General features: G+C 38.5%; 1 protein-coding gene across 1 annotated transcript in view; it reads right to left on the reverse strand.

Moving 5' to 3' along the window:
- Nucleotides 1–5472: 5472 nt before the first annotated feature.
- The window catches only part of Cfap69 (cilia and flagella associated protein 69), a 68104-nt gene continuing 59603 nt past the window's right edge, over nt 5473–13973 (reverse strand). The window contains exons 17-23 of the mRNA XM_028781766.1: nt 13693–13885; nt 11681–11818; nt 10921–10997; nt 9218–9415; nt 7041–7127; nt 6498–6602; nt 5473–5968 (exon numbers count right to left, since the gene is read on the reverse strand). Coding sequence (XP_028637599.1) covers nt 5801–5968; nt 6498–6602; nt 7041–7127; nt 9218–9415; nt 10921–10997; nt 11681–11818; nt 13693–13885 — 966 coding nt within the window. The 3' untranslated portion in view covers nt 5473–5800. The remainder of the gene's footprint in view (nt 5969–6497; nt 6603–7040; nt 7128–9217; nt 9416–10920; nt 10998–11680; nt 11819–13692; nt 13886–13973) is intronic.

Below are 13973 nucleotides of genomic sequence, written 5' to 3' on the forward strand. Positions count from 1 at the left end.
ATAGACCTCAAGGAAATCAAGATCGAACACAATGCGGACGCGTTCTGGAATTTCATGTTGTTCTTGCAAAAATCTCAGCGGCCTGGACATTACAGTGTCTTCTTAAACATAGCCCAAGACTTCTGGGACATGTATATAGACTGCTTGCTTTCAAGGTCTCATGGGATGGGCAGAAGACAGGTGCTAGCTTCCCAGTATAATTTTCCACAGAAAATGGCAAGACGTGATCTGAAGGCGTACCTACGCAAATAGTGATGTTGTTTTATTAAAAATTCGCCATTTAGTTTGATTATTTCAGGTTTGTCAAATAAGCTGGCAAATTATCATGTTTAATTTTTAAAATATACTTTTTTCATTTTTACATTTTGTAGAAATCATGAGTGTTTGATTATAGGTAATCTTGAATATACATTGCTAGATCATTAAAACCATCTTGTTAACCCATGAGTAGTTCATAAGAAAGCCTATTGTATCTATTGTATCTATTTATATTGTAAGACTTAAATATTAAGCTTGTGGTAGCTTTTTAAACAAAGCATTTTCAATCGGGTTGTATAGAAGAATGGAATCTTATACTGATTTCTCCCAATACTTATATTGATTATAAATGATTATAAAACATTTAAGAAGAAAAACACAAAACATACCTCAAGCAAGATGGCAACTGGAAGCTTAACCCTGTTAGTATTTTCCAAGTCAAATATTTTCTGTTCTAATTAAAATTATGATTTCCAGTTTCTTAACCTGGTGGTCTTCTTTCTTAAATATATAATTACCTCATTGGTAGTGATGATTTAATTGCAAATATTTAGATAATTTGTTAATAATTTATTTAGAAAGCATTTTGCCAAGTTATCTTTGTTTTAAAATAGTACTTCAAACATTTTAGTTAGTGGAGTAATTAATTTTATTAAGTATCTGGTACCCTAATATTTAAAACTGTGCCCCAGCTAATGCCAGTATCTAAAAGTGGTATTTTTCTTGATGTGCTGTGCTGTTTGCCTTCTGAAATGTGCATTTCAACACTAATCTATCTTATGTAGCAAATGCTTTTCTATGTACTAAGGACTTAAAGCCTTTATGATATAATTCTTCAACATTTTTTGTGTATGGATGTGTTCCATGTGTGTGTGAGTGCTTCCTTGTGTATGTATATGAGTGTTTCCTTGTGTGTGTGTGTCTTTGTGTATGTGTGTATGTTTGTGTGCATGTTCGTGTGTGTGTGTGTGTGTGTGTGTGCACATAGTACCTGCAGAGGCTAAAAGGGCAGTTTGGACACCCTAGCACAGGGATTGCAGATGTTTTTGAGTCACCATGTGGGTGCTAAGGATTGAACCTAGGTTCTCTCCGGAGAGCAGCCAGTGCCCTTAACCTCTAAGCCATCTCTCCAACCCCTATGTTGTAATTTTTATTGTCTCAACATTAAGAACAACCAACAAAAACAAAGAATCTACAGTTTAGCAAAGTACAACATGGCAGAGTTTTTGCCTAGGTATTATGTCACTCCCATTTTAGACTCGGTCCTCTTTATATCACACTTACAACTCACACCATAGTCCATAAACAGAATGAAGCTTTAAAGAATTGTACCACACAAAAGAACGACACACGAGGCATTGCAATGGTGGGAAATGATTTCAGGAAATTACTAATACACAGTTGGGGTTCAGATTAGTGATTTGATTGAAGTCAAGCCGGACTTCTGGGGCTTGGGAGGTGACTCAAGTTGGTAAAGTACTTGTGGCACAAGCAGGAGAGCCTAAGACCAGACACTCAGGCAGAGGAATGTATGTCTGTAAGCCTGTCCTGTCCTGGGAAAGGGAGGACTGGCGGATCTCTGGGGCTTCCTGGATGGCCTGTCTAACAGAACTGGTGAGTTCGAGGTAAGTAAGACACCTTGTCTCACAAAATAGAATGGAGAGCGGTAGAGGGAGACACCCAACCTCAGCCTCTTCCCACCCCAGCCTATACCTCTGATGGAGACTTGGAAATTGGTGAGATTTCTAATTTTCAAGGTGAAGAGCAGTTTGAAGATTCTTGTTTTCACAAGAAAAACCAAAACAGTTTTTTTTTTAAAAGGAAATCCCCACACTTTTCCAGGACAAAGAACTAATAGAAATCTGTTCAATAGACTTCCCTATGGCTATCACGATATATAGTTTTCAAGTATTTTGATGATGATGATGACACATTCTTCTCTGCACATAGTCAAATACAAGCAAACTTATACAACAGGAAAAATAACTGGGTGGAGGTGGAACATGCCTTTCAGTTCAGTACTTGAGAGGCAGAAGCGGGTGGATCTCTATGAGTTTGAGGCCAGCCTGGTCTATAGAGATAATTCCAGAACAGCCAGGCCTACACAAAGAAAGTCTGTCTCACCGCCATCCCCCAAACCCAGCAAAAGATAATACTGAATAAATGTATCTGATGGTTTGACTTGACCTAAGAATAAACCTTGAATTAAGAAGGTGTGTATCCTCTGAGTTTGGACCACTTTGAAATTCTCATGAAGCAATACCAGGGCTTTAGTAAAGGTTTTACACACACAAATTTAAGGACAGTACATTAACTGTGGATTAAGAACCTTTAGGGTTAAATGAACAAACCCCTTACTCTTTCAAATATTACTTGACAAGTGTTATTTTGTGTAGCTATGTTTTGCATAATAACATATTAGCCTAGTGGTAAGCAGAATGAGGCTGTAGGCCAATAGATTTTTAGGTTGGAAATATTTTGTGCCTTAAGGGAGGAGCCTCCTAAGCTCTGGACATCAGCTGGCACTGGTGGGATGACTAACATGCTTTTTCATAGGTAGGCTCGAGAGGTAGCATGGTTTTCCTTAGGAAACAGTTCAATGATTTTCAGAATCTGTCACAAATGATTACAGTTCAATAGAGTTCAGTACCATAAAGCAAGACTGTAATTTTGGCCTAAAATTTGTCTGAATGGTTGTCATTAATCACCCACAGTAACTGTAAAAATTGTATTTTTCAATGATAAACATTTCAGTTTTAATTAATAAAATTAGTGGTTAGCCTTTCAACCTAAATCGATTAAAATGGTCCTAAATTATATTCTGCTACATTGTTAAGAGCATTGGGTAGGAGAGGTAATTCAGTGGGTAAGCATGCTTGCCACCAAGCCTGACAACCAGAATTCTAGCTCTAGGACCCTTGTTGTTGAAGGAGAGACTCTTACAAACTGTCCTCTTGCCCCTGCTTGCATGTGAAACACACACACACAGACATACACAAAGCACACACAATTACATTTTTTTTAAATTAAGGACATTTTCTAAAATTAGCATTGTTTTTGAGTAGTTCTTTGTAAGCATTTTGAATGATTTAGATATGTTAAAATTTCTCTCAGTAAATTGCCATGCCATACATTGCTTGGTCCTGGAAATCTGAAATGTGGGAACAAGGGAAGGACAGACAGACAGACAGACAGACAGACAGACAGACAGAGCTAGGACTGTGTGGGATGTGTTCCTTATGATGGATGGAAACTCATTTATGCACAGCACAAGGGGGAAGGGTCAGCTGGTCTCAGTGGGCAGTCTGCATTGGAGCAGTCTCAGCTGGAATCATCCAGGAGAAAGTCTGGAGGGGCTCCCCTTCTCTGAGGAGAAGGGAAGGGGAATGGGGAGGAAGAGGGCCGCATTGGGGATGTAAATAAACTAATGAAAAAAGGAGAAAGTTACACCTAATGCTTTCTGCATACATTGTCAACATTTGCCAGCTTTTCTGTAATTGTACTACAACAGACTCAAATTCTGCATCATGGATTTGAGTTTATGTTGTTTATTTAACCTAATGTATAACTGGTGAGTTTCTAGAAATCTTAAGGATATGGAGTTATAAAAACAGCTAATTCTGATTTCAAAATACAAGGTTCATTTATTTGATTAGTACATATTTCAGTTTAAAAGCTTTAAAATTTGTCAACTGACTCACAGAAGAAAATAGACTGTCCATTGCTCAGGCAGGGAACCTAGACATCATGTCCGCTTCGTCTCAAGAGGAGCAGTTATAGGACAGAGAAAGAAAAGCAGGGCAGTCTGTGATGCTATCAGAGAGGTGGCCTCCCTGGCTCACTGTGATGGCTGAAACTATAACAGAGAAACGTTTTAGAGATCTATTGTGTATAGTTTCCGCATTAAGCACTATTACTGCTTTCTACCAGCCTATACTTCTTCACGTAGATGTGCTAGAAAATAATCTGTTTTATTTTGTCTTCTCTCTTCCTACTGGGTAGCAGAATAGACTGTAGACATCAGATGACACTGATGGGGATCAGTCTAAATCAATCTGGAGATAGGACACTGGGCCTATGTCTAAAACTGATACTCAACTGAATCACATCAATTTTCTATAATGTTTATATCTATACCATAGTACTTACGCCTTATAACTTGAGAAAAGCCCATTATTACCTTGAAGTGCATGTATCTGAATTACGTTAACATGCTGTCCTTGCTTAGCACCGCTTGTGGAGTGTATCCTGTGGGCTGATTCTTCCCTTTGAGGTCAGCACATTGCTGCATTTGAAGACATCAAAGGAGGGACTGCCAGAGACAAATCCTTCATCACTAACTTCATTACTGAGGTGCTGGTCATGATCGTAAGTTAGGCATGTTCTCTCTTCCGTGCCTTTGGGGAACGGAGAGTCTGACAAAACTCATGGTCTGTAAGTGGTGTAAAGAGACATTGCTCTTAGCTATGAACACAGCAACGGATTCTTAGGTGTGTCTGAGATTTTAATGTGACATTATTTGGTGCTGTTAGTATGAACGTGTTGTATTCTTCTATCTGCTTCTCCACATGTCCCTATTCCATTGGAGAAATAGCATTAGAATTAGCTTCAAACTTTTATTTACTTAAACGTAAATAAAGGAGTTTTGCCTGCACATATGTCTGTGCACCATGTGAGTGTCTGGTGCCTGAGGGGGCCAGAAGAGAGACCATATCCTCTGGGTCTGGAGTTACAGATGGTTGTGAACTGCCATGTTGGTGCTGGGAATGAAACCTCAGTATCTCTGGAAGAGCAGTCAGTGCCTTTAAACACCTATCTCTCCAGCTGCACTTTGAAAATGTATAAATTTAGAGTAAAACCATGTGTATCTGTATTTTTATTTTCAGCTTGTGACTGGCACTTGCCTTTAATAATGAACACTCTCACCAACATATTTATTGCTTCTGGTATTCATATGTCATTTGGATAATAGCACCTTGGTTCCCAACTCCATTTAGGTATTTTAGATGATGTTGGATTGTTTATGTCTCCAAGAGGAAGGAGTACTCAGATCTAGCTGGCTGTAAAGTGAGATGCTCCAGAATAGGCGTGTGGCCATGGCCAATAAAGGGTTCCAACACACAGAGGGGGCTACACAATTTATTGAGAAAAATACATCTACACTTTTCCACTGGATAAACGTAAGGCTGGGTTGCTGGAAGGAGATCCCTCCTAACTCAGCTCCAGCACTTTGACCCAACAGCTCCCACAGTCTAAACAAAAAAAAGCCCACAGAAATGTCCCTTACTGTAGACTATTTGGAGTAACTTATGTACAGCCAAAAGTCCTAATTGTTAAACAAATTTACAATTTCAGATAAATGATCAATAATCTTTTTGAAGATAATGGTGTTTTCAATAAAAATAAAATATATTATCCTAACTTTAATTTTTATAATATTTTACTAAAATATTTATTCTAAATTTCTGCCTTATATTTGTATATAAAATACATTTAACTAAAAAGTTGACCATAGAATTTATTTCAGAGGCTGTGGAACGTGTCAGGTAGGGATGCTCTTTTTAGGGTCGCTCAGTGGCTTCACTTTCACTCGCTGCAAGGCTCCTCCTCGAACAGGCAGTTTTTTCAGAGCGATGTCTGTGTCAGCCAGAGGACCTCCCAGCAGTCGGGTAGGAGTGCTTTCCACTGTCACCACCCGACCTGAAGGGACCTGGAAAAGGAAAAGACAAATGTCTACGGGTCTTATAAAACCTTCTGATAACAGAAAAACCCATATATCCTATGGTTTGCTTTGTAAGATACGGCGCAAAAGAGACAGTACGACAGAAAAGAAAGGACTCTGAGGCCAGGAATGTGGGCTTGAACTCGTCTCTGGTTCATGAGTTTTGTGCCTATGGACAAGCCGTGCCCAGTGGAGATCACTGAGAACACTGGTGTGTGCCCTGGGCTGCTTCTAGGCAAAGGAGAACTGCACTCATTCTACAAAGGAGATGCAACCAACGCACTGACCAGAGCGGGTGGCAACTTTGGAAGCCCGTGGGGCGGGGTCTGCTCTAACCTAGCGCCGGAGGTGGGAAGAAGGGAGGGAAAACGTATCTTGGAGATAAATATGCCTTAACGATGGGAAATTTGAACACACAAAGCAAAGCATATGAGGCAAAAGTTCCCCATAGAAATAACATTTTGGCCGCCCACACTTTGTATCTATTAAGAAAGAGATGTAGAGAGAATGACCTTACCGTTGTGTTAAGACCTTTAATAACTGTTTGGTGGAAGGTTGCATTTTGTGGTCGTTCACTGTATTTAGAGGATTCTATAGCCTTTTCTTGAAGCTTCTTTGCTTTCTGAAAATTTTTAAATTAGAAAGAAAACAGTATTAGTTGCCAGTAAAGCATGGCTGATGGTCCTTGCAGAGAAGGTACATTTGTTCTCCTGTTCCTCACTCCGCCACTGATAGAAAGGAAATCCTTCAATAAGATGGTTCAGGATGGAGTGCAGGGCACAGTCCTCTCTGCCTTACTTCCGGCCTTCATCTTCAAACTTCAGGAGCATGACCCTGGCTTCCTAGTGTTAAGTAAAATGAAATGCAAAGCAGCATTTTCCATTTGTAAAATGTGCTTTCAGCTGACAGTCTAAGAGGCAGGCAAGGATCTAACAGTACTAATATCCTACAGAACATTAGCAGAAAAGCGGAAATGAAGATTCTTTCTTCAAAAAAAAAAATCTCTGTCCCTATGACTGGCTTGTTGTTGCGTATACTGGTAGTGCTTTGAAAATCTTACCTTTAATGTTTTAACATTTGATGTTCTAGCCAAGAAGTTTTCCCATGACTTGTTAGCCTGTTCTCTCTGCTTATTTGTGGCTTGGATCTGAAACAAATATGAAAAATTAGGAGTTTCAGTTCACATGAAACACACCAAAGGGCACAGACGTCCCTATTTTAAAGGAAGTACCTCCTTTTTGCTAAAGGAAAATTTGAGTCTGGCTGAAAAAGAAATTACAATGTATAACATAATTAAAAACAAACAAACAAACAAACCAAATGTTGTTGTTGGGCATGCTGCTAGAAGCCTTTAATCTGAGCACTCTGGAAGCCCAGGTAGGCAGAAATATTTCACTTCTAGGCTCCTCTACACAGTGAGTTTCAGGACAACCAGTGCTATATAGAAACCTTGTTTCAAAAAAATCTTAAAATTTAAAAAGTTATTTTGTAGTTAAAATTTGAACTACTTTCCATAGAACGTAAGGCAAATTACTCAAAATAGTTTAATACTAATCATTCTTACCAAGACTTTATATAGTTCCTGTTTGTGAAGACTTTATAGTCTGGAGAAAACTAAATGCAGGATTTAAAAACAAAATCACAGGTGAAAACAGAGAGACTCTTCTGGCCACAGATCATAAGTTTAGGCAAAATTATATTGGTAAAATTACTTTTAATCTATGACTGCAGCAAGGTAGCAATTTTGTGAGACCACTAAATTTGGTGTGATATTGTGGTCTAGAAGGATGAGTATTAACCAACAACTCTATTTCTTAACAGGCTTCCCACTAAATGTATACTCAGAGGATACACACCATTGGGGTGTGTGTGTGTGTGTGTGTTTGTGTGTATCATATAAATACAAACATATAATACTATTATAATATTCTTAGGGATACTTAAGAATATGTAATTAAACAACTGCTTCAAAAGTGGGGAAAGAGGTATGACAATAAATATATAATTAAATGACAAAGGTTCTGGGGTTTCTTCCTGGTTCTGAGCAGATCAATTGGCTTACAGCAGTACCCATGTCATAAAAACTTAACAATGCAAACATTTGAAATCAGTTAGCTGGGGGTGGCATTCACAGGTGAATGGACACAGATCCTAAGCTGTGGAGTCAAACACTCAATAGTCTATGTGGAAAGACTGGGCAACAGACAACATTGGAGATCACTTCAAGGAGCTACAGTGCTTAACTGTAGTCACAGAGAACCAGGACAAAGTGGTGATGTTTCTGTCTGTGGATAACACTGTTTAAATTCCTCTTAACCAGTCAAACATAAACAAATGAAAACCATAGTTTCTCACCTGTGCAAAGTTCTAGGGAACAGGCTATTTTCCTAGCTGGCTTTCTCTGTTTAGTTAAAGTCAGGCCAGTTTTCCTAGGCATGTAGACAATCAGTGCTCTTAAGTGTTTTGGCATTGAGATGAGGACAAAGCTTATGGATGGACAGCCCTATAGCTGGCAAAACAGTAAAGGTCTGTGACAGAATGAGGTGTGGAAGAAAGACAACTGTATCTCCCTATGAAGTTGTGTACTCCTTACAGATAAACTGCCAGGCATATTTAAAGTATATATTTAAGCAGGTTACAACTTTGGGAACCCTGTTGGGCATTTCAAAGAACAGAAGTGCATCAAGTATCTCCTTACCTTTAAAATATAAGAGTACAAAAATCAAATTACACAACCAGTAACTTGCTTGTTGTGAAAGCACAAAGACCTGAGCTCACATCACTAGAACCTACATAAAAAGCCTGGCACGGTGACCCAGTGCTGGGGAGAGACAGGAGGATCTCTGAAACTCTCTAGCCAGTTAGTTGAGCTGAATCATGATGTCTGAGCATAGAGAAAATTCTTTGGAAAGTGACTGAGAAAGATACCCAACATCCACCTCTGGGTTCTACATTTATGAACACACCTCCATACACATAAATGTATAAACATGTATACACCACATCACACGCAGAGAAAAGAACACAAAATTAAACGATAATGCCCAAAGCAACACCGATAATAATTGAATTTAACCCCCTAGCTCCATAGTTTCTTTTAAATTTCACAAAGGCATTGAAAATAGTACAGAAAAAACAACAATTCAATGTTGAAATATTTACAAATAGGACAAATCTATTTTATGGAAAACTTCATCTAGTCTAGTTTATACACTGAAATTAACAACTTGTGCTTACTTTTGCATAAACTCTTTGCTCATTTTGTACATCCTGGAGTGCTTGGTTTTCAATCATCTCACTTTGCAAGGAAGCAACCATCTTTCCAATATTTTCTGTTGCTGCTATAATAGAGTGCAAAGATTTTTCATCTGTCGTGACTAGTCTTAATTTTTCCAGCTTTATTTCTTCAGATACTTCATTCCATATTTCTCCAATCTGACATGGCAAAGTTTGAGAAAGTTAGACTAAACAGAAGTAAGTGATCTTCTTACATACTTCCTATATGGTGGTCATTCTGTCAATGCTGAAACATTTCCTAACTTCTTGGGAGTAAGTTAGATATTCTGGCAAAGATATGGGCATCAGCTACATCTGAGGATTCTGGTTACTAGTTCTTTCCCTTTCATAGCTGCAGACACTGCTATTCAGGCTTGGCTTTCTGAAGCACACATGCTATTCCTACCCCTAGCCCCCTCATGCTGAACCTGGAGAAACAAAAAGAGGGTCATTCTGTGAGTCTGGGACATGTGACCCCTAGAAAAAGGATCCTGGTCTTCACCTACTAGCAAAGGTATATACCTGAATCTCAAGGGTTTTATTTTTGTTTTGTTTTTTTTTATAATTATTATTTTTCTTATTTACATTCCAGTCATGCTCCGCTCAGTCCCCCTCCTTGATTCTCAAGTTTTTAACTCCACAGTTTCATTATGCCAAAATCTCCATCTCACATTCTGAAAGGAAGGTACTAGAGTACATTGAGAACTAGGGAAACAGTTATATCATCTAAAACAGGAATTCAACTTGATTTTTTATTTGAAAAACAACTTATTCATTCACAATATCCAAATATTAGCAGAAATAAAAATGTTTACTTCAGAGAAATTTTCCTGAGAGTTCAAAGACATTCTTTACTAAGGTCACTTAGCAAAGAACTAAGCAACTTAATCCCTTTTATGTGAAGTTTGATTGATGACCTAAAGAAGTGATGAAGACTACTTTGGTATGTATGAACACTACAATAAACATCAACCTGCTTCACTCTATTTTTAAAATCCTGTTAGGCTTCAGAGTGTCTCTGTCTGTAATAGTCATCTTCTTCTATAAGCCAGCAATTGGACCGACTGAAGCTCATAATGCACACACTGAATGTACCCACTCCACTCCCACTCCCTCTTCTCCAATTCCTCTATTACCCCTCCCCCCACCATTCCCTCTCAATTTCATGTGTTCTCTTTTTAGAACAAGCAGCCACCCAGGGAGTTCACTTAGTACTGTCAGTATGTGTATGGGTGTAGGGCCATCTACTCGTGCATGAATAACCTATCAGGGGAACAGCCCTAAAGAAAAGAGTGGCACTCTCCTAGCAGCTATCAGTTGCCAATAGCTCCTCAGCTAGGATGGGATTTCCTTTCCTTCTCCCTGGTCCATGATGGGACTTTGGTTTTCTGGTGTGTGTGTGTTTTGTGCTTGCAGTCAGAGCCAATGTCAGTTTATATGTACAACCACGCTGCTGTATGATTGTAAGGCACATGGCTCTATCACAGTTGCATAAAATCTTTTCTCATGAAAGAAAACCAAAGATTGGTGTGTCTACTTAATCACATATGAAATATAGTGAGAATACTAGAGTATGTGAACAATTGTTCTGGTTATGGTCACATCTTTTATTTCCCAATTTATTTTTAAAATAGTAGATTTTAATTTATTAAAATGGTACTTACTTTAAAATCAAGGTATCTATGTATTATACAGAGGGTGACAAAATCTTCAGCAGATAAGCCTGGTAAGTTTTCAAAATCTATCAAAGTTTGAACAGAGAGAATTATTTTAACAGGAGCAAATTATTTCAAGAATCACCATAAAAACAAATTCAAACACAGACTCCTACAAGAAAGCCTTCTACCAGGTTGTCATTACACAGTCATTAGTAGACAAATCATTTGCTTTGGACTGTGGTCAAGAGAGTTTACTATCCGAAGCTAAACAGCAGATGATAACCTTTCCGTCAATAGGAAGCAAAGAGTTTAAAATATGAGATAATTTGGCCTCCTTGGGAAAGGATGTGTCTAATTTGGCAGACTTGATGTTCCAGGATAATGGGATACACAGGGGGCCTCTACCTTATCGGAGGAGAAGGGGACAGGGGATGAAGGGAGGGTCTCAGAGAGGGGGCAACAGGGGCAGCACTGCTAGACACTGAGATTGCCTAGAAAGTTAAAAAGAACTTCTCTTCGGGATCCACATTCCAAAATTCTAATTTCAAAACTGATTGGTGCTATGACCTGGGCACTGAGGTCGGTCATGAGGGAACATGCATTAATTGTACAAAGGGACTTTATTCATGTGTGTCAAGGGGACTCAGTAGCAAAAGCAAGTACAGCAATACTTGTCACATACAAACTCTTGTGAATGTCAGTAGCAAAAGCAAGTGCAGCAATACTTGTCACATACAAACTCTTGTGAATGTCAGGGCTTTCTTACTTAGTTTATCCAGCACAGCATAAATTTTTGCTCTGATATTTTCAGCAACATCCATAACTGCAATAGATGGGCAGTTAGCAGGAAGGGGCATGACCTTTTGTTCTGCTTGGAAGCTAGTAAATAGAGGTCTCTTTGTATCTGATCATGGGGTATTATGAAACATAGAAGGAAGAGATAAAGACCACAGTGAATTAGATTTTATTCTTTATACAAAATGGATCAAAACACAAATATATGTTTAAAAATTAAAACAAAATATAGTGCATTGCTATTTTTTCTTTTTTAGAATTCTGGGAATCCATCCCAGGACTAGTTAGCAAGCATCCTATCACTAAGCTCCCTGCTACACTGCCACCCAGCTCATGGCTACTATTTTGAAAGCATATGCGGTAAATGTTTCCCATTCTGTGGCAAAATTTATGACTTTCATTTTTCTTATTTATGTAAGATTTTAAAAAAATACAGCTATGTAGGTAGGGCATAATGGTACATGTGTTTAATCCCAGAACTCAGGAGGCAGAAATAAGAGAATCTCTGGGAATTTAAGGCCAGCCTGGTCTACATAGAATTCTAGGAAAACAGGGACTACAGAGGGGGACCCTATCTCTGAAGAAAGAAAAAACACAGGTATCATTTTGATTCTTTAAGGGTTTGTTTTATTTATGTGTATATGTCTCTCTGTGTGTATGCATCATGTCTGGGGGTGCCAGCAGGGGCGAGAAGAGAGTGCTGGCTTTCAGAAGCTGGAGGTTCAGGCAGTTGTGATCTATCTGGTCTGGGTGCTGCGATCCAAACTCAGGTCCTCTGAATGAGTAGCAAGTCTTCTTAGCTGTGGAGCCTTCTTTCCAGCCCTCGCTAAAGGTGAAGATTTAATGTAGAAACCTTGTCACGCATAAAGTTCTAGAGATGGGATAGTGTCAGATCAATAGTGATGGGATAATTCTGATTGGTTTCTATAGGCTATTCCATAAAGAGAAAAACTATCTCATAATGTTTTAATTTAAAACTCAGATAGCAAAAAGGAGATTGGAGACAGAAATAACCCAAAGTGGTAGTATTTTTATTCAATATAGATATTACTGACAGTTTTGCTAAAAACACAGTTCGAATGTGAAAGAAGATATAAGACAGTATCACAGGCTCTATAAGGCAATTACTTGTTCTGATACCATCACCCTCTTTAGAACATTGCAGCTAACACTGATGAAGGGTTGACTTATTTTTACTAAAAGGAAACCTCTTTGTGTAAAAAGAAAATTATAGGAACACCAGTGCACAAAGTCCTGTAAGGTTTGTTGTGCAATACTGTTCATCTATCAAATTCTATCTGCTAAGTGAAGTGTCATAAGTGCACCTAGTTATACAGGCATGAAGCCCAAAAACCTTATTTAGGAAGTATCATTAATTTCTGATCTAAATAATATTTAAAATGTTCTATTTTAAATAGTTTTAAAATAGTCTATTAAACTTGAACCCACTACTAACTTATTTACTTTTCCTCTAATTATTCATAACTTATTAGAGAAGGGGGCAGTGGGCCAGAGGACAACTCCTGTTGTTGTTCCCCAGGTGCTGTCCACTGCTTTTGCTTGTTTGTTTGCTTCCTTTTTTGTTTTTTTGAGACAGGGCTTGTAATTGGCCCTAGGATGCTTGGTTCTACTCTGGGGTTGGGCGGGGGTGGGGGGAGGGGGGGAGGCCAGGCACAGTCCTAGCTTGAGGGAGGAGCCTCTTCTCTAAGATTCACTGTCAATTTGGCAGAACCAAGTTCGTTTGTTTTGTTTGTTTTATTGTGTTTTGTTTTGTTGTTCTAGGGTAGAACTACCATCCTGCAAGCACTTTACTGATCGAATTATCCCCCTGTACCCTAAGTACTCACAATTTATGATGAAAGGTCTTTAGTGTTTTGTTGGAAGAACCTCATAAAATGGGTAAGTATCCTCACATTCCTATATGCTTTAAAACTCTAGATAAATCTCTGAATTGTTTCTATCAAAACTTGTGATCACACTTACCAACGATCTTGCCATTCTTGTCACGTTTTACTCCTAGCTCCTTTTCTTCTTTTCTCCACAGTTTAATTAAAAGACTGGCAGCAGTCAGGTCTTTCTTCCCCCGCCAAGCATTGACATGAGCAGAAGTTTTGGGATTGTCACAAAATTCAACCATTATTCCAAGAATCAGATTACAGAATTTTTTTTGGTTCATCTTTGCAAGGAAATAGAAAATGACAAAAATGTTAATACTGAGAATGAAAGAGACCCTTGGATTATCAACCAGTGCCTGCTGAGAAGTT

The sequence above is a fragment of the Grammomys surdaster genome, unplaced genomic scaffold, assembly GCF_004785775.1.
Source record: "Grammomys surdaster isolate TR1022 unplaced genomic scaffold, NIH_TR_1.0 543, whole genome shotgun sequence".
NCBI lineage: Eukaryota > Metazoa > Chordata > Mammalia > Rodentia > Muridae > Grammomys > Grammomys surdaster.